The sequence below is a fragment of the Nipponia nippon genome, unplaced genomic scaffold (assembly GCF_047370975.1).
Source record: "Nipponia nippon isolate SJK-2023a ecotype South Korea unplaced genomic scaffold, ASM4737097v1 scaffold_2, whole genome shotgun sequence".
Taxonomy (NCBI): domain Eukaryota; kingdom Metazoa; phylum Chordata; class Aves; order Pelecaniformes; family Threskiornithidae; genus Nipponia; species Nipponia nippon.
Genome location: NW_028262336.1, coordinates 2586092 through 2607536, shown reverse-complemented (window position 1 = coordinate 2607536; position 21445 = coordinate 2586092). Strand labels below are relative to the sequence as shown.

At 48.4% G+C, this 21445-nt stretch overlaps 1 protein-coding gene across 1 annotated transcript; it reads left to right on the top strand.

The window, feature by feature from the left end:
- The first annotated feature begins 6343 nt into the window (after positions 1 to 6343).
- On the top strand, positions 6344 to 16280 carry TENT5C (terminal nucleotidyltransferase 5C). Its single transcript, XM_087758857.1, has 2 exons — positions 6344 to 6397; positions 9017 to 16280. The coding sequence occupies exon 2, from the start codon at positions 9043 to 9045 to the stop codon at positions 10213 to 10215; it is 1173 nt and encodes a 390-aa protein (XP_087614983.1). The 5' UTR covers positions 6344 to 6397; positions 9017 to 9042; the 3' UTR covers positions 10216 to 16280.
- The last annotated feature ends 5165 nt before the right edge of the window (positions 16281 to 21445 follow it).

Genomic DNA, 21445 nt, shown 5'->3' with positions numbered 1-21445 from the left:
CAGGCACCTTTTTAATGTCACGGGTTCTGTGAACCTTTGTTGTTACGCACGTTACGAACCGGCCACGCGTCCCGTGGCACCCTGAAGGGAAGCCAGACCGCGTAATTCCTTACTGGCTCCGTGTGAAACAGCTGAACGCGCTCTTGCCGCTGAAAGTCAAACGTCCGGCCCAGCTTGAAAACCGCCCCGCTCCTCCGGTTTATAGTAGCTCTCGTGCAGCGAGTAGATTTTGAGCTGCAAAACAGGAATTGTAACTAAATCCCAACTTTTATTCTGATCTCTTACCGTTAACCCGAGCTATCGCTTGCATTCGGCCCTGAAATCCGACGCAGCACAGACAAGAGGCGTCATATCTTCTGGTAATCTTCCCGATTCCGAGGTCTGTCACATCTGACACCCCTGAAGACTGTGGGGCAATGCAGAAATCTCGGTGCCGCCACTTTCTCCCTGCCCCTCGTAAGGTTCAGGTCTGTCCTGCGGCGGGAGGAGGCCGAGCACCCGCTTTCCCCCGTAGGCAAGGGTACTCTCCCTCAGCCCTCAGCGGGCTGCCTGTGCGAAACGTCACCACCCAACACATCACCAGCCCCGGCTTTTCCTTCTCGTCTCCAAAGACCCCAGTGTTTCGCTTCCTCCTCGAGGCTTTTTGTCCGACGGGATCTCTACCACGTAGCCGCAGGTTTCACCCAGCGTCAGCCAGACTTCGCAAGTTTCTGAGCAGAGGTAACGTCAGATTTCATTAGAGAGCGCTATGGTAAAGCTGTCGCCTCATGTGGGACGCGTCACCGGACCCTTCCTCCCCGCACGAGACAAGAGAGCCTGAAAGCCCTCGTTATCGGTCGCTGGGAGGATTGTTCTGGCGCAGCTCTGTGCGAGACAGCTGTAGGCAAAACTGTTGTAAAAACTGTCTGCAAGGGCCATCCTTGCGGGATGCCGGCTAGCCACGGAGGAGGGGAGACCGGCGCTCGCCTTGGGCCTGACAGGGTGAGACTGAAACCTGGTGGAAAGGGAGATTGTTGTCCCCTTCTCGCAGGAGAGGTGGATGGAGCTGGGCTATGGGGAGCGGCTGTCACGCTGCGGCAGGGATGGGCCGCCGCGGAGATCCTGCCGAGGATGCTACCCACCTGCTCTTCAGGGCTGCCTCACCAGTGCCAGCAGGGAGCATGCACCAGTTCGTCAGCCTTGCTGGGAGATGGACAGTGGGACAGCGTCTTTGGAGCTGCACAGTTTCCACGCGGTGCTGGTGGCCCACCGAGCAGACCGAGGCGGCTCTTTGTAGCGGAGATGGGCCCCAAGGCTTCTGAGAGCACCAGTCCACCGCAGCTTAAAGTTTGCTGTCCTCCCGCCTCACCTCCCGTGCTCGCCCTAGTGCCTGTGTGGTTGTGCGGCGGCCCGGGTGGCAAGCTGCTCCGGCCAAAGGCAAATCCCCTCTTTGGACGGATTAGTTTTAAATCGCATAAACCTGACCGAAAGCAAAGGGTGAGACTGTGTATCTGAGGATGGGGACAACTCTCCTTTAAATTATTTTAAGCTACAATACTGCATTACCCGTGCAAAAACTCCTTTCCAGTTGCCATCGCCGCCAGCTAGAAATAGAGGGCCTACTGGAAAAGCTGTAAAGATTGCAGACAGTTTTTCAATAAAAGCCCCTATAATCTAGCAAAGCAAAAAAGCATACTGAAAAGAAAGGTGGAAATTAAAACCAGAGCAAACTGCGTATGGAGCTTTAGTCATGAAAGCAGTTAACGATTGCAGCAAACTACCATGGGGAAACACTGGCATCTCCTGAGCAATTTGAAGATAGTCTGCAGGCAAGTGCAAGTTATTGAAGGGGCTGAGTTTTACGGCGGGACTATGTTATCCAGGGATTATATGAATACTAAGAGGTGGTTAATCGTCTCTGTTAGCCTTCAAACCCGTGAATCTGTGGGGGCAAACAGCACCGTCTGCAATGAAAACGAGTGGCAGAGCCGCAGGGCTGGCAGATGCAGACCCCCGGGGGTTGGTCCCGTCGCGGTGCGACTGCTCGGGGGGAGGTGAAACGGCCGTGATTTCAAAGTGAAAACCTGTAGTGGGGGAAAGTGCAAAATCCCTGGGGCAGAGCCCACGGGCAGCTCAGCACCCAAGAGCTTCCTAAGAGCTTCGTGTGACCAAGGCCGCGCTCCCGAAATGACCTCGCTGTTTCTCTGTACCCCCCCTTTGCTGCGCGTGCCACCTGCAGCCTGAGGCGATGTGTCCTGACTTTGCTCACGGCTCCCAAAATAGAGTAAATACGTTTTTCCACCCTGATTTGCAAACCCTCGTTCTCCCCCGCCTCCGCCTCCCCCCTTCGGCCTTTGTCTTCTCCTGCGCCACCGAAATTTCTGACGGTTCGTTCTCCCCGGGGTTCCAGGAAACCGTGTGACCAATTAAGCAGTTGGGGCAAGCTCAGGTGCAAGGAAAAAACAAGTCAGATGAGAGGCCACTGCCCACTCGCTCCAGCGAGCGCATTCCATCTCAGCGTGCATCTACCCTGCTGCTTCATAAGGGAAAAGAAAATGCCGGGCTTCCCTGGGCTGCCCGCTCCGGAACCTCACAGCACAACCGGATCGGCAAAACTGAGTCTCCGGGCAGAGGCGTAACCGCCTTGTCCCTACTGGAAGAATTTGGTCTGCGTGCTTTGTCACAGATTAGAGCGGCTCTGTTCGTGCAGGCTTTTAAGTGGTTTTGGGCGTACACAGCAGAGGGTTCGTGAGAAGCAGCGTCTGCAGCCCACGGCCCGAGCTGCCAGGGGCGGCACGCAGCAAAGCAGTGGAAGGGCTAACGGGTGGGGACATCTTCAAAAGGACATTTGTGAGAGACGGCGACTCCCGGGGTTCACTGTCCTCCCCGCGTCTCAACGCAGCAGGAGCTTGGAGCTCCCGCTTTGCACGGGCCCTGCGGGTGAAGGGTGCCCCTTGGAGAAGGAGCGTCTCTCGGGTTTCGCTGAGCTCAGAGCTTGGTGGGAGCGGGGAAGCCCTACGCGGTGACGTATCATCCCCTGGAGCTGGAACTTCCCAGCTATCGCCGTGCTTCTAGCAGCAAATTCAACCTCAAGATTTCTGAAGGACTGCTGTTCCCTGCATTAGTGCACTCTGCGCGTCTGTGCTGGGCTTCACATGTCTGCTTTTATCCAGGAATGGGGAGGAAGGATTGCCACATCTCCCCCAGGAACCCTCAGAGGCTTGTAAAGGCAGCCAGCAATAAAGGGGCTCGCTCCTGATGCTCTGCAGGAGGATTTCACCACAGCCCCACATGGGTGGGACGCTCCTACCTGTCTCCACGCTCTCGGCACCTGCAGACATGCAGTTACTCCACGTCAGGCAAAAAAGAAGAGTTTCCCAACTGCAGATTTGATGCTCAATTACAGAATGGAGCATGACAGCTACTACTGCCGTGTATTAGTAACTCTGCTTCACTTTACGGCTTTAACAGCTGTAGCAACCGAGATTTATGATGACACATTACGTTCGGCAATGCATCCCGTAAGGAAACTAATCTGACAGTGCCAGGTCACTGAGCTGACTTACAAGTTAAGAGTGTTTCTTCTGCCAAATTTGCTGCCCTATTTACTGGATTAAAATGAACAAGTTGCCCTGTGTTCATAACACTCCGTACTTGCCTCTGTTTTGGCAGCTCCCAGACCCTTTTCCCCTGTTGCGCTGCCACCCCAGGAGCCATCTGGTCCTTCTTCCTTCCCCACCTTCTCTTTTGAAAACCCTTCAAACAGAACAGGTCCTGTGGCGCGTATCCCGAAGGGGAGGACGGCACAGGATGGGAGAGGAGGGACTGCAGCTGGAAGCAGGTGCTGAGGACACGGATGAGGAGGAGAGAGATGAAGGCTGGAGCGGCTGTGGCAGAAGGGCACGATGGTGGCTGTCCAAGGGCAGAGGGGGACCGTGGCTGCTGCCACTTGCTGGCCCTCGGCAGGAATTTGTCTGTATCCCAGTCGCTTTCGCAGAAAGGGTGGCTTGCAGAGGTTGGGATCATCTGTTCCTTCTCCCCAGACTCGGAGTTACAGCTGACAGCGGGAAGGTCAGTCCTAAATAAACGTTAAACATTAAGACTGTACCCTGGAGCGGGGCCTGGGCCTGCCTCGGAGCCACCTCGGCAGCCACAGCACCTGAGCGGTAGCCCATGGTTTTTGATCTCTCTTCTCGCCAGCGGGCTGCGTGCTTCCGTGTTGTCCATCCTCACGGCACAGCAATCCCGCGCGCAGACCCGGGCGGATGGCTAGCAGAAGGCTGGCTCTCACCAGGGGTAAACGGGTTGGTTCTCCTAGGCGTTTATTACTCCAAGATGCATTCCTCATTATTCCCGCAACCGATGCAGGAGCCTGGTCCAGCGGGCTTTAAATGGCGTTTCGAAATCCCACCCCACGGACCCCTCCTGTGGGACCGATGAAAAGCGATTAGAAAGCACAAGTGCGTTGTCAGGGGGTTTAAATTCGCTGCAGGGAGTGCTGCGCTTCCACTGACAGGCACTCAAGGTCTGCAAATCAGAGGAGGCAGAAAGCACCCCAGGTACCCAATCTTTAAGACAGAATTGAGATACCTCTTCGGTTTTACAAACATTGTCGTGAAACAATAACGTGTAAACAAATAATGTGAAGTGTGAACCTTCTATTAATGCTTTAACATCTGTAACAGCAGTACGTGCTGCAGTTTATCTTTGCCTTTATTGGTACCTAATGAATATTACACATAGAAAATACTTTTCAACATGTAATTTAATTGCTGTTTACCCGTGGGGCCACAGAAAATAGCCTGTCCAAAATAATCAGTTATTGTCATAAAGCAATCATATCTGAGGCAGAAATATTGCTGAAGAAATACTTTTAAGAGGGGAGACCATTCCCTATTTTAACCTCCAAGTCAGACATTTCCTTACCGGTGGTTATGCCTCTGTCGCTTCTGCTACTGCTTCTTTTTGAGTTCCCTCTTTCTCTTTCTTGTTTTAGAAACACAGGGAAATAATGCTGAGAGCAATCCGGGTCCTCGCATCCAACTCCGTGCCACCACAAACAATCATATTAGGTATTTTCTTTTCTAGCTCTGTCTTGAAACGAGGACGTTTTATTCCCGTCCCTCCCTCCTGCGATGCTCTGAATTCACGATTATCTCATCGGACAAAAAGATGCTAACTTGCCTTGAATCCGGTTCTTGTGTCAATGTTACCCTTTAGTTCAAACAGCTCTTTTTGTTTCCTGCTATTTATCCCAGCAGTGCGCTATTGGAGAAAAATAAATACATAAATAAAGCAACCCACCCATATTCCTGCTCAGCTTTGGCTTTGTTGGTGAAACAAGGCGAGCCTGTTTGTGTTTGCTGGGGAAAGAGGAGCAGTTTCCTCTTACATGGTCGGCTCTCCCCCGCGTGTCCAGGTTTTAATTCATCTTTCTTGACTGTGTATGACCAAGCAGGGTTACAGGTGTGTTGGGTTTTTTTCCCCAGTGCTTTGTAAATACTCTTTTAGCTCTACTAGAAACATGTCAACTGGCCTGTCCTAGGGTAAGTTTTGTGCTTTTTTCCCCTCTATCCTACAAAAGGCAAATACCCCAGGTCCTTTCTCTCCTCTTTTGCTGAAACGTTGAGGGTTTGCAGCAGAAACTGTAGCTTTTATCCCCGCAGCGCGTGATCTTGCGCCGTGGACTATGAAACGCCAGCCGATTTTTATTACTCGGTATCTCCGAGTTTTTCATTGCGCCCTGTCCAACAGTTCTCTCCTCCTCCCCGCCTCCAGGGCCTCCATCAGCTGCGGCTCCCACTACCACGCTCCTTCACCGCTTTTGCCGTCTCCTCGCGGGCCCATCCGTGCAGGTTGTGTATTAACTCCTGGTCCGGCTGCTCCCGATGCGGCCCCGTAGCAAACTCGCGAGCGAAGCCTGGGAATTTTAGCCACACGCTGACGGTTGTTCAGTCCGAGACGAGGCACCCGCGGGACGGCCGCGCTGCGGTTCAGCCTGCTTTTCCTTGTCACTATCGCCCGTTAGGCCCTGGACACGTTCAGGCTGCTGCCTTCCCCCCCATACGGTGGTGCGGTGGGGGGGGGGGGGGGGGGGGGGGAGAGCGACCGTTGGGCTTCACAGGGCGGGCGGCCGCCCCCGTCCTCTTCCCCACCCCGAGCCCCGCCGGGCTCCCGAGGGACGAGGCGGGGGGAGATGAGGCGGGGGGAGCCGCGGCGGGGGGAGCCCCGCCGCCGTGGCCGTGGCCGTTGCCCTCGCCGTTGCCGCCGCCTCGCGCCCCGCCCGCCGGTTACCCGCGGGCGGAGAGGGGCGGGGCGGGGCGGGGCGGGGCGGTGATAAAGGGCGGGAGCGGGGCCGGCGGGGCGCGCGCGCGAGGCTGGCGCGGTCGCTGGGGGTGCGCGGCGCGGCTGAGCTGAGGTGAGCGGGGGCGACGGGGGTTCGCGTCCCGGCTCCGCCGCGGGGCCGCCGCCGCTGCTGCGGGGCGTCTCCGCCAGGCGAGCGCTGAGGAGCGCTTTTTGCAGTTATTGCGGTTGTTCGAAACGGCTGAACGGCGAGCTCCGCGTGCCCCGGGGGGGCGCCGAGCCGAGTCCGGGGCGCAGCAAAGCCTCCCCAGCGAAGGGGCCCGGCGGGGGGAGCCGCTCTCCCTGCCCGCGGAGCTGCCCGGGTGCCGCTTGCCGCAGGTGCGGTCGTCTGAGCTTTTTTTTTTTAGGTGTTGTGTCAAATTAGGCGTCCTATAGGGAATCCTCCTGCTGCAGGGTCACGTACTCCGTCATGGCAGAGGTGAAGGCACGTTGTCCTCGCTCCTCCTTGCCTCTGGTTTGAGATTTGCACCCGAGTGAAGCTACGATACTCCTTACTCTTGGTGTGAAAAGTAGGTAGTGCCTGTCTCGCCTTCAGAGTTGTGAACGAGCGTTGTCAGGTATTGGATCTTCTCGTGATGGAAAATGTTGGCGGTGAAGCAAGAGCCGTGTGAGCCGCTAGCGTCCCAAGTACATTAAAGTCATTAAAATCCCGTTGTTGCTAACTTAAATCTGGCAGAGCAGGCAAACGCCTGAGCGGTTTGGGGCTGGGCGGCTTTGTAGGTTGACAGCCTGAGAATGAAGCTCTCCACTGCAGTGGAAATGCAATACTGCATCTTCGCCCCGCACGGGCGGCCCGGCACGTTGCCCTGCCGGGAGGATGGCCAGGCAGAGCCCAGTGGGGCGGGAAGCCCTGCACCCGGTCCGTCCCGGTCGCTGGGTGGGCTGCGTGGGTCGGCGGAGCCGCCGGGACGGCTACGGGCGGGAAGGAGGAGAGGGGGTGCTTTTGGAGGTAGTCGCTGAAAGATGCGCAGCTTCAGCTGGAAGCCACGCAAGACTCTTGTGTGCTTCAGTGATCTGAAGGATTTAAGTAAAATACAGCGGTTTTAAGATGAAAATGTACTTGAATGCGTTTGAAGTGCCTGAACTGGCAGGTTCGAGGCTTCTGGGTTTATGCTGCATTGCGGCCTTAAGGGTTGTGTTTGAAGAACCCCTTGATTTGTCCTGGACTCATCATCTGATGAATCGCAGGTTTGCTTTGTGCCTGCTGGAGCTGATGTGACCCACAGCAGCAGAGCTCGTAATGCAGCAGTTCATGCTCCAGGGCAGAAACTGATTCCCCGGGAGCATTTTTACCTTACTGTATATTTTATCTAGGATTTGACTCTCTTCTGTAGAGGAGGTGACAGGTCAAATGAGCTGTTCAAAAACTAAAAGCTGGAAGAGGACAGGCATGAAATGACAATAGCTGCTCTTTGAATCATGCTGAAAAAGTGTTCCATGCACTACATTGATGGATGTTAGGAAACTATATGGTTGGGTTTTTAATTCCTGGTAGGCAAGAGTTAACTACCTTAAGTCTGACCTCGGCAGCTGCAGTCTTCATAAGCACTTGGGCAGAAGAAGGTGAGGCCTCAATTAGACCGTAGCTGTCAGGAAGCACCTGGCCACAATAGAAACCTGGAACATTTAAAAAGAGAAAAGTGTATTAATACCGGTTGGAGCTGCGTGACTGTAGAACATATGTAAGTACCTACATACTTCAAAACACAAGCTGCTTAAGCACAAGGGAATGAGCTGGTCAGCTGTGACAAGGCTCCTTAAAAAGTGCAAAAGTTCAGATGAGGCTGTGACCAAGTCTGGTCAGCGAGGTTCTCGAGTCCTTAGTGTTAAAGGGTAACACTAACATGATACACATCATCTGAATATATGCCAGCTCTTACGAGCTTGTTTGCCCTCCACAACTGAGCAAAAGGTTGGGGCAAGTATGAATATTTCCAAAAAGGTAGTTTGATCGTGCAGGGTATCTGAAGAAGGGTAAAGAGTTGCTTACAAAGACTGGAGTGTGAACTGAATGGTTATTATCTGGCTTTGCAGCTGAAATGCTGTCCAGGATGCTGAAGCGCTGTAGCTTTTTGCAGGAGCAAGGTGCACTTGGCCTTTATCCCACGAGTGGTAGATGCTGGATGGTTGAGAAAGGAAAAACTTCTATGGAAAGGAAGAAATCTTGTATCTCTGGCATAATTAAAGCGCTCTCAGTGGACTGGATGTCTAAGCCCTGAAACTAACACCTGAGTGTCTTCCACTGTTGTGCTAGTTGGAGAGAGCAGTTCGAGCTTTATGTATAATGAAACAAGTTCAAAGCTGAACTTTCAGAAGTGCTTTGCAGTTATGGCTCTCACTGGCTTAGGCTGGTGCTGCAGATAATCTTGAACTTAGGCAAAGCTTATGTGTCATTGCCATTGATAATTTCGCTTTGGCACAAGCTGCTTTGCTGAAGTACTTAACGCTGCCTCACTAAAAAAAGGACAATGACAACTAAGGGTTTTGCCTGCACCGACAGAGAAGCTGAGTATCATTTCAGGTGAAAGGCTTGCTGATAATCATTAGTACATACAATTATTTCTTTCTAGTTTGCATCTCTCTGTAGACAGAAAAACAGAGCACAGGATATATCTAGGAGCATAAAAGTCTGACTTGTCCTTTTTTTTTTTTTTTTTATTCCACCTCCCTACAGTTTCTGTGGAGAAGAAAAGCCTTAAGATGGCAGGCAAAGGAAGTAACATGGACTGCATGTCGTGCAGTGTACTGAACTGGGAGCAGGTCAGCCGTCTGCATGAGGTTCTTACGGAGGTGGTTCCGATCCATGGACGAGGTAACTTCCCGACGCTGAAGATAACTCTGAAGGACATTGTTCAGACTGTTCGGAGTAGGCTGAGTGAAGCAGGCATTGTGGTACACGATGTCCGTCTGAATGGCTCTGCAGCTGGTCATGTCCTGGTCAAGGATAATGGGCTGGGATGCAAAGACCTGGATCTCATTTTTCAAGTTTCTCTTCCAAGTGAGGCAGAGTTTCAGTTAGTTCGAGACGTGGTGTTGCGATCCCTCTTGAATTTCTTGCCAGAAGGAGTAAGCAAGCTAAAAATCAGTCCAGTAACACTGAAGGAAGCCTATATCCAGAAGCTAGTCAAAGTGTACACAGAGTCTGACCGTTGGAGCTTGATATCCCTTTCCAACAAACACGGCAGGAATGTGGAGCTGAAGTTTGTAGACTGTATACGACGACAGTTTGAGTTCAGTGTGGACTCCTTCCAAATCATACTGGACTCGCTGCTCTTTTACTATGACTACTCGGAAACCCCCATGTCGGAGCACTTCCATCCAACTGTGATTGGGGAGAGCATGTATGGAGACTTTGAAGCGGCTTTTGATCACCTCCAGAACAAGCTGATAGCTACCAAAAATCCCGAAGAGATCCGAGGTGGTGGGCTTCTGAAGTATAGTAACCTCTTAGTGCGAGACTTCAGGCCCATGGATAAGGATGAGATCAAAACTTTAGAGCGCTACATGTGCTCCCGATTCTTCATAGACTTCCCGGACATCTTGGATCAGCAGCGCAAACTAGAGACCTACCTCCAGAACCACTTCTCCAAAGAAGAGAGGAGCAAATATGACTACCTCATGATTCTGCGCAGGGTGGTGAATGAGAGCACAGTCTGTCTCATGGGACATGAGCGAAGGCAGACTCTCAACTTGATTTCTCTGCTAGCACTCAAAGTACTGGCAGAACAAAACATCATCCCTAACGCCACTAATGTTACCTGTTACTACCAGCCAGCGCCTTACGTTAGCGATGTAAACTTCAGCAACTACTATCTTGCAAGCGCTCCTGTGCCGTACAGCCAGTCCTACCCCACTTGGTTGCCTTGCAACTGATCATTTCACTTGAGCGTTTGTGAGTGGAGGCTACTGAAGGCCAAGATGCTGAGTGTATATATGGACAAGTAATAACTGTCACTTGGAGGTTTTCTCATGGGAAACATGACTGCATTGGACTGTCTATTTCCTGGTGTGCAGTAGGAGTATGCGACCAGGTGACCTGCTATGAACCTTTCAGTGTATCTCTACAAATGCCGAGAAGCCTTATTACCTCTTCATTAGGAGAACAGAACCAGCAGCCAAACGTTAGAGGAGTAGTTACAGAACTCGGTACTAGTTCTGGAAATGGCTCCGTTGTGATCTAAGTGGAGTATTCAGTAAACTGGGTTAGTTAATAGAGGAAAGACTGTAAAATGTCTTGAGCAGAAGCCACTCCTGGAACAGCAACAAAACTCTGCTTTCTATTGCCTAACCTCATTACTCTATACTTCCTCGGTTCAAGTTCTGGCCAACTTTCTACTGAACTAATTGTACAAGTGTGGGCTCATGTCATGCTTGGGCTGCTTCTGCTTTCTGGCTGTGTAGAACCGATAACTGTATGGATACTGTCTGTCTTGTAGAGGGCCTAAATGTTGTTTCCTGTAGTACCTAGGGATATATGGTCCTGCCTCAAGTTCAAGGTTAATTTCTTGGAAGTTGAAGATGGATTAGCAAGTCTATCTCTAAAGCATAAGCTGGCTAAATTTTTCTTGAGTACAAAAAATTTGGAAGGTGGCATCTCTAAACATGCACCAAAACACAATCTAAAACTTCGTACGCTGAAAAGTCCTTGAAATGAGGAACTGAAACCTTAAATAGAATTGGAACCACAGTTTGAATAGTTAGGATGGAAAAACACTCTTGAGTCCAGGCTCAAGATAAAGCCTTTCTGGCTGCATCTTTCAAAACAATTTTTGGCACAGTTGGAAAGTAGCACAGCTCTTACACTGAGGTTTGGCCCAACTTTCTTCCTCACAGGTCCACAGCAAGCAGAAAAAAAAAAACCACAAAAAAAACCCTAAAAAAACAAACAAACAAAAAAAAACCCAAACCACTCTAAGCTGCAGGATGATGTGCACTTCTGCCACAGTATAAATTTCTAAAGTGCCTCCTAAAATGAACTTCTTACACAACTTCAGGCAGGTCCTGAAGGCTTGCCTTTCTGTGACCACTTAAGGGTGGAGCGTACTGGTTTGTCACTATCACCCCGTCACTGTATGAGATGGTGTTTTGAGTGGTTAGAGTAAAATTCTTCCTCTCTACTGGTCTTAACCCTCACTTGAAGAGGCATATAAACCCTAAGCGGAGCTCTCTGCAGAAGCTGTACGTGTTGAAAGTCTGCCCTTGTTTTCAGAATAGCCTCTGGAAGAGTATGGACTCCCTTGGAGGTTGAAGGGGCTGACCTTCCTAAAGGGTACGTGCTGAACTTGCTGCTTTGACACTCCCGTGCTTTATAAGGAAGGTTAAAAATTCCCTAGTCATGTATATAGCCGTATTAGGAACTGGTATATTAACTGGATGATTTTCACTGAATTGCAATAGTAAAATGCATACAGCGAATGATCGAGTTCCCTTTGCTTTACCAGAGAAGTAGACTAGAAAGGCAAATCTTAGAGCTATTTAATATGTACTGGTGTAATGTTTAAGAATACTTGTTTTCTAAACCTTTTTTATGACTTCTAGCTGCCTCTGCAAGCTTGCGAGACCAAAGTGTCTGATCGAACGAATGAAGCTTAGAAGGTAAAGCAGAAAGCAGGTGCAACACCAACGTATGGTTGCCGTTCAAGGTGGAAAACAGTAGCAGTGCGGCACTTAAACGGCAGTAAAAACCTGCCTGTTCCTCATAGGACCAAAAACTTCTAGTTACATTGCAAGTTCTCTCACTTTTCGTAACTGCTTCATAAAGGCTGCCTCAATAGAGCAGCGAGGCTACTCTTCTGTTCAGACTTCTTCATTTAGCTTAGGGAGGCAGGGAGGGATACAATCTAGAAAGCAGTCTGTAGCCGAGCATGCTTCAGCTTAGCTTTTTGAACAGTCTTGTAAGCAACTTCAGTAGCAAACAGACAAACAATTTGGTGTCTTCTGTTGTGCTTTTTTCATTAAAGGCTTCCTGAGTAGTCAGCCAAAGTAGCTAAACTTGAAAGCGAACCCAGCCTTTTTCATGAACTGTGGCTTGGACTTGGTGTGGCTTACAGACAAGGCATCTCTCACCCAAGACTTTGACTATTTGGAAGGCTTTTTAAAAACTGACATGATGCCAATGTGGTCATGTGTTAAACTTAGTGCAAGCTTACTGCTGGAACGCAAACCTAGGCATGAATAGCTTCTGCGTGCAAGGCAATACTTGGCCTAGTGTAGAGTGGCACTAGAAAGAAGGAAGTCTCTTGCTTAGGAGTTTGTAATTGCTGTCACCTCTGAAACAGATGTTTTTAAAGCCAACCTAAGCTGTGCCCGTTGCAGAAGTAAACCATTGCCTAGAGGGACATGTTTGATTTGCATATCAAATAGCTTGGACTCATGTAGCTGTCTTGTGCGATCTCGTGGCTGGCCTTTGGAAATTGTTCCTGTGTATCAGCTCATGTGGAAGAAGCGGTCAGATGCTTGGGAGGAGTCCTCACAGGCTTGACACAAACAGGCTTACATTTTACTGGTCTGTGAATGCCTTGGCTGCTGAACATCAGGCCAGGTGCCTCTGCTGGAAAGGGAAGTGCTAGGAAAAAAAGGTTCGAATGGATTCCTACGGAGATAGACCTATGGAGAATTTAAGCTTCCTGCCCTAAATACTGTGCTTTTGCTAATGTAACTTGTTGCTGAGGCCTCTAAGGAAGCTTTACGTCGAATGGCTGCTCTCTGAACAGCTGACTTTCTGGGTTTAAGCTTTGCAGGACTGCTGTGTTCCCTGTCTCTTAAGTTGCTCTGGCATATTAGAAATATTGATGCTTTGTAGCCTGGCTGCTAGATGTTAAGCTCTTGAATAGTTAAACTGTATTGTGAAGCTGTGCACTACCTGCTGCATTGGCCCTACTGTGTAAGGGATTGCTGGGACACTACTCGTCTCGCTGCCTTCAAAATAATCCTGGCTTGGCAGGTAAAGCTGGAATGCTCAGCAGCTTTTCATCACCGTGTTGCAAGCAGTCTACCCCTTTCTGTTTCAAGTTGTCCTAGCAGCCTGATGTTGCATGTGGCAGTGGCTTAATTTGGTGTATGCTAGCTGGTTCGGGCTTAGGTTTATGGTCGCCCCTGTAGCAAGGAGCAACGTGAGAATAAGCGCTAGGTAAAAGTTAAAGTGATGACCCTAGGCCAAGTCTGGGCTGCCTGCTTGATTCAGTCTCCCTTCAGTACTTAATGATGCCTCTGCAAACCTGCTCTATCCTCTGCTGCTCACTTGTGTGTCAAGTGAAGGTTAGAGAAAGACTACTATACTTCAGACTGTTACCCTAACGCATTCCCTCTGGGCAGTGGCATCAAAACAAAGCTGTAGTAACACTAGACCGCAAGTCTTGTATCTGTGCATCATTCCTCAGGACTAGGCTTCTAGTAAACTAGACCGTGTGGTTTAAAATAGCTGTTTTCTTCCTGTAGCTTATAAGCTCTGCTGGGCTAAGCCAGTCTGAGGTTAAGCATCTGTTGTCAATATTTATTGCCAAGTCCCCCTTGACTTAGGGTTTATTGGTGTGACTTCCTCATTGTAAGATAGATTAATTTTTTTTATTTGATAAGATGCTACCAAGGAGACCTAGTAGTGGGCTGGGTTTTAGTCACTTTGGTAAAATCCCTATGCCGATCCATGGTCACGCTGAAAAGTTGTAAGGTAAAGCATATTTCGTGCTCCCTCAGCTCAAGATGTAATTGTTGCTGTGTTTGTCCTCAGCTAGTTCAGTCAATGGCTAAGCTGGAGGTTGAAGACTACTGCTTGCTTTTTAGTAGCCATTTTTCAAGAGTTCCTCACACTTTAATAATCTTGTCTACAAAGCAGTAGGTAGTATTTAAATCTAGACCAAATACCTAAAGCTTTTTCTTGAAACCTAAAGACCTGTATTTTGGGATTGAGTTCTGGGGTTAAGCATTTGGTATGTTTTGTGCTTAGGCTTTGTGGGTTTCTGATCCCTAGAATGACTACTAATGCTGGTAGTGATCTTTGCTTATCACTATATGAGTGCTTGGGAAAAGGCCTCTCAGAAGAGAACTTGGACAAATTGCTTCAATTTGAAGCTGTCAGTGTGCTGATGGCACTTGTTTACCACTGAGCTCAGTCAGGGTGCCATAATTGTTAGGCACAGGACTAAGCAATAAGTTGACCATAGTCACTGGCAGCTTGCTCTAATTTGGGCACTGGGAGAGCCAAATGGATAGTAATACTTCTAGCCTTTGCATCTAAGTCTTACTCAACCATTTGTTAAATACGGTGAAGTGTGTTTCATATATGTTCTTTAATTTCAATGGAGCTAGTTATAAGGTGGGATGCTGGGCTATAGTTGTAGAAGCTTTGGGGGGAATGGTTGGAGCACTCTGTTTTTTCTCGCTCCTGTTGGGGGAGAAGGCCACTCACTGAAGTGTCTGGATTGGGCTTGTCTCTTTCTGATTAAAATTGCACTTTCTGTTGAAATATAGAAGCCTTTTTTTTTTCCTATGTTTATCTCTTATTTTTTACTATTAAAAGAAGTCAGCTCTTGGAAAATCTGTCTCATACCTCTTTGGAAAAAGTGAGTCTTTTTTTTTTTTTTTAAGCTGGCAAAACAAGGTACTAGAAATACTTGGATTTGTGATGAGCCCAAATGTGAGATTGGTCACAGTAACTTTGTCTACTGTTCTGCACTGTGGTGCTCACTTGTCATTCTTGGAAATTGGGTTTTGGACCGTAATGATTCTGAAATTCTTGTGCAAATAAACTTATGCTAAACATTGTTTGCCTCAAGTAATTCTTGCATCTAAATAGTGCTGACAAAGTATTTGTGGAGCTTATTGGCCAATGTGTGTGTAGGTATACTGGTGGGGGGAGACATAGCGGTGGGGTACACAGTAATGCTTGGCTTTAGATGTTATTCAAGGTACTCTTTTTTTTTTTTTTCTTCAGGAACGTACACATCTGCCTCAGCTTACCGAGGGTTAGTGAGACATGATTCATCTTTCAACTTACATTATAGTGACAGTTTCTAGAGAATTATTTTTGCCCTCTCTGACCATTATCTGGTCTCAACTTGACTTTAAAACATGTCGAGGCACAGTCCTAGGCCTGTTAGTGGCTGGTTTGAGCTAGAGCCTGCCAGTCTGATCTGTGATGCACTCCATTTTATATGCTGCTCCAAGTCAGGGGCCCTGCATACCTCAACTCATGAGCCGAGGAGGTGAGAAACAAAGTCAGCAGTTGCTCTTCAAGTTATTTACAGGTTGAAAGTCTTTGTGCTTTCACTCTGTCCTAAAAGCTGATATTTCTATGTACCAGTGGTCAATAGGGGATGAGCAGGTCAAAGCTAAACAAAAGCTGGGGGCATGTGGCAGTCTATTTGCTGCTCCTCCTGCCCTGGGATCAAAAATAAATGGACTGTAAAAAGTGTACTTGCTTCTAATCCCCTCCTGAGCTCGGACAAGCTCTAGCCTCTCAGTTAAGTAATGCTGGAGAAATGCCAGTGTTCAGGACCTTGTAACACCTGCAGTGGAAACTTCTGTGGAGATTAGCAGAGGCAGTGTGATCCCATGGAAGCAATCATGAAGCTTGTGTTGTCCTTTTTCAAGATGTAATTGTTTCCCTCTGAACTTAAATGGAGAACTGATAATGCAGTTGGGCAATGTAAACCATCTGCTTGTCACCTGAAACTCCCTTACCTCAGCTCCTCAGTTTATCTCATCGTAAAAGCTTCAGAGTTATTTTGGGTAACATCCTTAGTTTCTAGAATACCAAACTTAGCTTTGCAGGGTCAGATACTGAAACAGCAAGATAGCTATGCTTAAGCAAGCAGCAGTACGTACTCTTTTGGTTCCATAAGAGACTTACATAATGGTAAAAAACTGAAAGGAACTAAAGAAGAAAGATATTCTTGCTCTAACGCTGTTGTATTGTTAGTGAAAATAGAGGTATAAGTGTGCTGTTCTGTTGTACCGCTAGAACCCAGCCGTATCCATGCTTTGCAAGATGAGCTCAGTCTTGTGATGGGGAGTGAGAGGCATCAGGCAAATGCTACTCTCAATCGTTGCTGCTGTTCTGGCAGATGCACTTATTTCCCTCCCTCCTTCCCTGATGGAATATGGAACATTGAATACTCTGATTTCAAAAATATTAAATGTGCCCTTACAGAGACAGAATAAATGCTCCTGGGAGAGAAACGAAGATTTTTCTTTGCATGCCTGCTTTTTTTTGAAAGTTGCTTACTCTATGTTTAGTACACCAATACCCTAAATACCTGAAGTTGCTATTTTCAGCAATAAAATAGTGTTCGCATTTATCCAGCGGCTTAAAAGGGGGACGTATCAAAGGGTGTAATATGCCACTGGAGTGTGGGTGTTAGACACCGCAGTCGTGTTTTGCTGCAGTAGCAGTGCTGTAATCTGTTCTGCTTCATCTCAATGAGAACAAGATGAGCTCCGTATCCTACAGGCAGGGCTGCCTGCTGAAGGGAGTAGTTAACCTGCCAAACCTTAGTAATTTTCCTAGTAGGAAAGAGTTGAGTCATCGTGCTGGAAAAAGGTTGTCTTGCCAAGAACTGTGCGCAAAGCAGCTGCTAGATCCTCAACTGGTGGTTCACATGTACATTAAGGAAAGCTGTACTATCTACTCCAGGGTTATCCCATTGACTCTCGGCTGGGTGCTTTAGTAAACCAGCAGGCAGTAGTTGCCTAGGCCGGCTGATCCCGCAAAATACTGTGCTGAGTCCTCATCACTGGTAAGTCGAGCAGGGGACAGTCCATGCCACCTCACTGCTCAGAGAATGGAAAAATGCAAGCTCTGGGCGAGGTCTGGCCAAGGCGGAGTGCAAGGAAGCTGGCCGGTCCAAGCTGATCTGCAGCAATAATCCTCTCGTCACTGATAAACCCCCGTAGCTAGCCTGCGTACTTCAGGAGGCTCCCAGCAAACGTCCAAGGCCCAAACTGCTCTCCCTCTGCATTCCCAGCAGGCAAGTGCCGGTTTGGTGCTGTCGAAGCTGGGAAATTTCCCTTCTGATGTTACGTGGTTTATTGTGGTCTCTGTTTTGGCACGTGAATGACATAACCAGGCAGTTCATATGCTCTTATACCCCTGAAACATATGTTAACTTTATTCTACCTGTTCATGTAGCAAATCTGCTTCAGAAAACCGTGAAACTTGTGCTACCCAGGGGTTATACTGGTTGCACCTCAAGCAAAGGGAAAATTGTCTCCCCTGCTAGAAAATTGCTGAAGTGTGAGACTTCTGATTCAGTCACTGTCCCCGTGCAGCGAGGCAAGTCTGAGCGTGTTGGATGTGTGGCACGCGAATTACCCTGCAGGCTGGTCCCTCTGTGGACGCTCTTCTTGCTTCAGAATTGACTGTCCACCTGCAGCAGTTCCCTTCTCCACCCCCTCTTTATCACTTATCTGAATAACTTGCTCTGAAAGCTCTATCTCGGTGTGCCTCCCGGGAAGTTATTCAATCTTGCCCCAAAGGCGCTCAGTAGCGGCAATTCCTCGTGTACTCGGAGAACCTGTTCTAATATTTGATTGTGGTCGTTACTGAGAAATTAATTTGCATTTCCACATTGGTCTGAACTTCGTCTGCGACCTGTGGCTTGCTGCATCCTTATCCACAAGACTGAAAAGTCCCAGACTGCCTTGTGCTATCCACTAATCCCTTCAGCTCTTGGATGAAAATGAGCACTTGAAGCTTTATGTTGTGTATATTGTATTCAGAAGCGGGAAACCTTTTCTTCTGGAGCTTTGTGGTTCCTGCGTGTCTCACGACCCAGCACCAGTTGCTAGCCCAGTGCTCTCCATACCATGGATAAAAAATAGTGCTAAGATTTCTTCTCAGCCTCTTGATATTTGTGTCTACCAGCTGTGCCTGCTGTTTTTGCCATGGCGTTATGGCATGCCGAGTGCTCGTGCCCAGTCAGTTATTCACGGGGATTTCAAAGTCCATCTGCTGCTTCTCAAGGCAGCCTCTCCCATCTGGTATCGACAACATCTGTGCTTCTGGTTTCCAGATGTAGTATTTTGCATTTGGTGGTATTAGAAAAACATTTTGTCTGAATCCTATGGGCAAATAGTCACAATGTGGACGGACAAAGTAACTTGTCTTCTTCAACTGTGTGCTGCCTTATTAAGTGTTGCGTAGTGTCTGGAGGTGACCGAAGTGCTCGCAGTTTTGCGTTGTTCTTTCATACTGAAGAGTACGTAAGGTTGTTGTGGGCACTTTGAAACCTGCAGGTGGTTTAAAACCAGCGTCAGCACAAAGTCTGCAAAGGTACTGGATGCAAGCTCTTTTGGGAGTATTTTTCCCTTGCAAATACAGGGTAGAGGCAGCAGAGAAAGCTTAACGGCAGTTCCTCGGTCCTTTCCTCTGCACCCCACGCCTAAAGCACTGTGGTGACAGGTATCCCTGGGGCACGAGTTCACAGCATGAGCGAAGCGCAGAGCTCCGTGCTTCTCCTCTTGCCATCACATCTGTTAGTCATCACAATCATCTGCCGGTCTGGTTTACGGCTCGTGTGGGGCTCCCCAAACGTCGTGTAGCCCTGACTAATTGCCAAGGCTGATGTAGCTCTCTAGACCTCCTGAGCTCCCTGCCACTTTCTCCTCCTGGGCAGCTTTCCTTAAGACTGGGGGAAAGCGAGTTATTTTTGGGAAGAGCGCCTGCTATCAATCCCACCGCCCAAATTCCCTGCGACACCGGTGGGAGTTCGTCAAACGCTAGGAGGGATTTGCGGTGACCGGCGTGCCTAGGGCTCTGCGTTACGGCTGTCCTGCTGCCCAGCTGCGCGGGAGCCTGTTTCTGCAGCCCTGTGGGATCGGTGGGAGCAACGCGTGCGGATGGGGCTCAGCCTCTGGCAGCAAATGCATGGAGTTACTCCAGAGAAACGCTGCTCGTAAAAAAACAGCGTCTGCTTTGGAGCAGAGGAAACTTTGAATGTGGAGTAATATTCCAGCTAAGCGTGCGTATGCTTCAAATTGGTGGTTAGCCTCCTTCCTTGCAGCACTCCTCTGACAGAAGGAGGATTCCTATTTACTACCATTTCCTGGGCCAAAAAACGAGCCCTGAGGAGGGGCAGCAGCACATTTAGGTAACGCAGGGGCTCGCTGGCAGGGCCAGCAGCAGATATTTCGGAAGCCTTGCGCATGGATGGCGTGGGAAGGGAAGGGGGGTGGGTGGTACTGGGACGTGTCAGAAATCAAACAGAAGGATGCGGGTGTTTAAAAAAACCACACAGATGAACTGGGGAGCTTCAGAGGTGTACCATCTTCTCACATGTCCTATGTAAAACTGCAGCAGCATGCCGGCAGAACTTGCAGAGGGGCTGCGTTATGCCCACGTTTAGGATGCTCTACACGTGTAATTTGTAACTTCTCGCAATACTCAATTGCAACGTAACATCACGGGGGTAAGCGTGCTGTTATCGTGTGTTACGCACGCGGCTCTCCTCAGCGGTTACGGTGTGAGCTCTGCCCTTCGGTATTCTCAGCCAGGTTTTTGTTGTCTGGTTAGAAATAAAAGATTGCTGTATGGGTATAATTGCAATTATGGTCAGGAGTTTCAGTTGACCAGAACTTGAATTTTTGTTTTAATTGAAGTACCAGCTGGAAACATGGATTTAATTAAAAAAAGGAAATTTCTTTCATAAAGAAGAGTTCATTAATTAGCAATGTGATATTCGGCAGAAGTGGTCTTGCCTTTAACCGTAAAACTGCTTGTGAAGTTAGGACTTTTAATGCCAGAACAGCAGCTTTTAGTTTGAGGGTGCTTATCTCTGATTACTGATTTTACTTACTGCTAACAGAGAATAGATGGGTAGCGAAAGGGCCTACAGTTCATCTCCGGGATCCTTTGGCTGACTTGCAGAACATCAGGTTATTTTCGAGAGTTTATGTCCGCTGCTGACAAAACCTCTGGATGACAGACTTCATGGAAAAACAGTAGTAGTGCTGCTGTAATGCATTATACTGGTCTGGACTTGAATAAGAGAAAAACTGCAGAAAAACCAATTTAAACCTGGTTTCTTTATGGTGACTGTTCTTGAGGCTGTTTCAGCATGCTTGATAGATTCCAAACAATGTTTAATTTGTAAGAGGGACGTCTCAGAGGAGGCTGTTTGCTGCTATATATATTACATTGCCATATGTCACAAACAGGCCGCAGTGTAATAGCACTGGCTCGTGGAACTGTTTGAAACAGCCTGACCCAAATGGCTAAATTTTACACCCATTGAAGTGACACTACTTTTAAAAATGGCATCAGAGGACCGAGAAACCTGCAGAAAGAGGTTTAAGGCTTGGGTGGCCAGAGCTGTCTGGAAGCCGACGGTGCCCGCTCTGCACCCTGAGGAGGGGATTTCTGTGGGTGGCCCGTGTCAGCGAGAGCCCCGCTGGCTGCTGGGCGCCGAGCAGCAGCACAGGGCCCTTCCATCTCCCGCCGTATTCACTGCATCATGATGTGAATTAAGCGTCAAGTTGAACCTCACCTTCAAATGATATGAATTAAGTGGAAAGTTAAACCTTACCTCCAAATTTAATTGGGCTCCATAGCAACCCGACATACTTTTTTTATTTTTCCAGTGGTTTAATTTCCTTTTTATTTCCGTAGCAATGGATTCTTGAGAATCCAGACATGCCGGAGTGCTGGCACATTACCTAGACTTTAACCAAATCTTCATTCTCACAGTATAGAGTTAGCAGAGAACTGAAGCACTGAGAAAATAAGGTATAAATGTTGTATAAATGTTGTAAACAAACATTTAAAGAACTGTCTGTAAAGCTCAAAGGACTCTCGCTACTGAAAATATTTTTAAAGAGTTAACATCTTACTTTTATTATATAGTTGTCATTTTAGTTTTTCTTTGGGTAGGTGCCAGTCATAGCCTGGCTCCCCGATATCACCTGGAGATCCCTGTCGCTGGTGATAAGGACAGCAAAAGGTAGGTGTGATTGTTATTCAGGCTGATGTTTTGCTTCTTATGTTCCCCTGTGAAGACCATTTTTTCTTTAAAAAATCGTAGTGAAATATTGCACAGGCTCATAACAATATTTTTCTTTCACGAAAGCTCATTTATATAAATTCTTCTCTTAAAAAAAAAAGATGCATTGG

Bases quoted from the DNA above. Each gene is read 5' to 3' on its own strand.
- TENT5C (XM_087758857.1), top strand. From the start codon at position 9,043: ATGGCAGGCAAAGGAAGTAACATGGACTGCATGTCGTGCAGTGTACTG.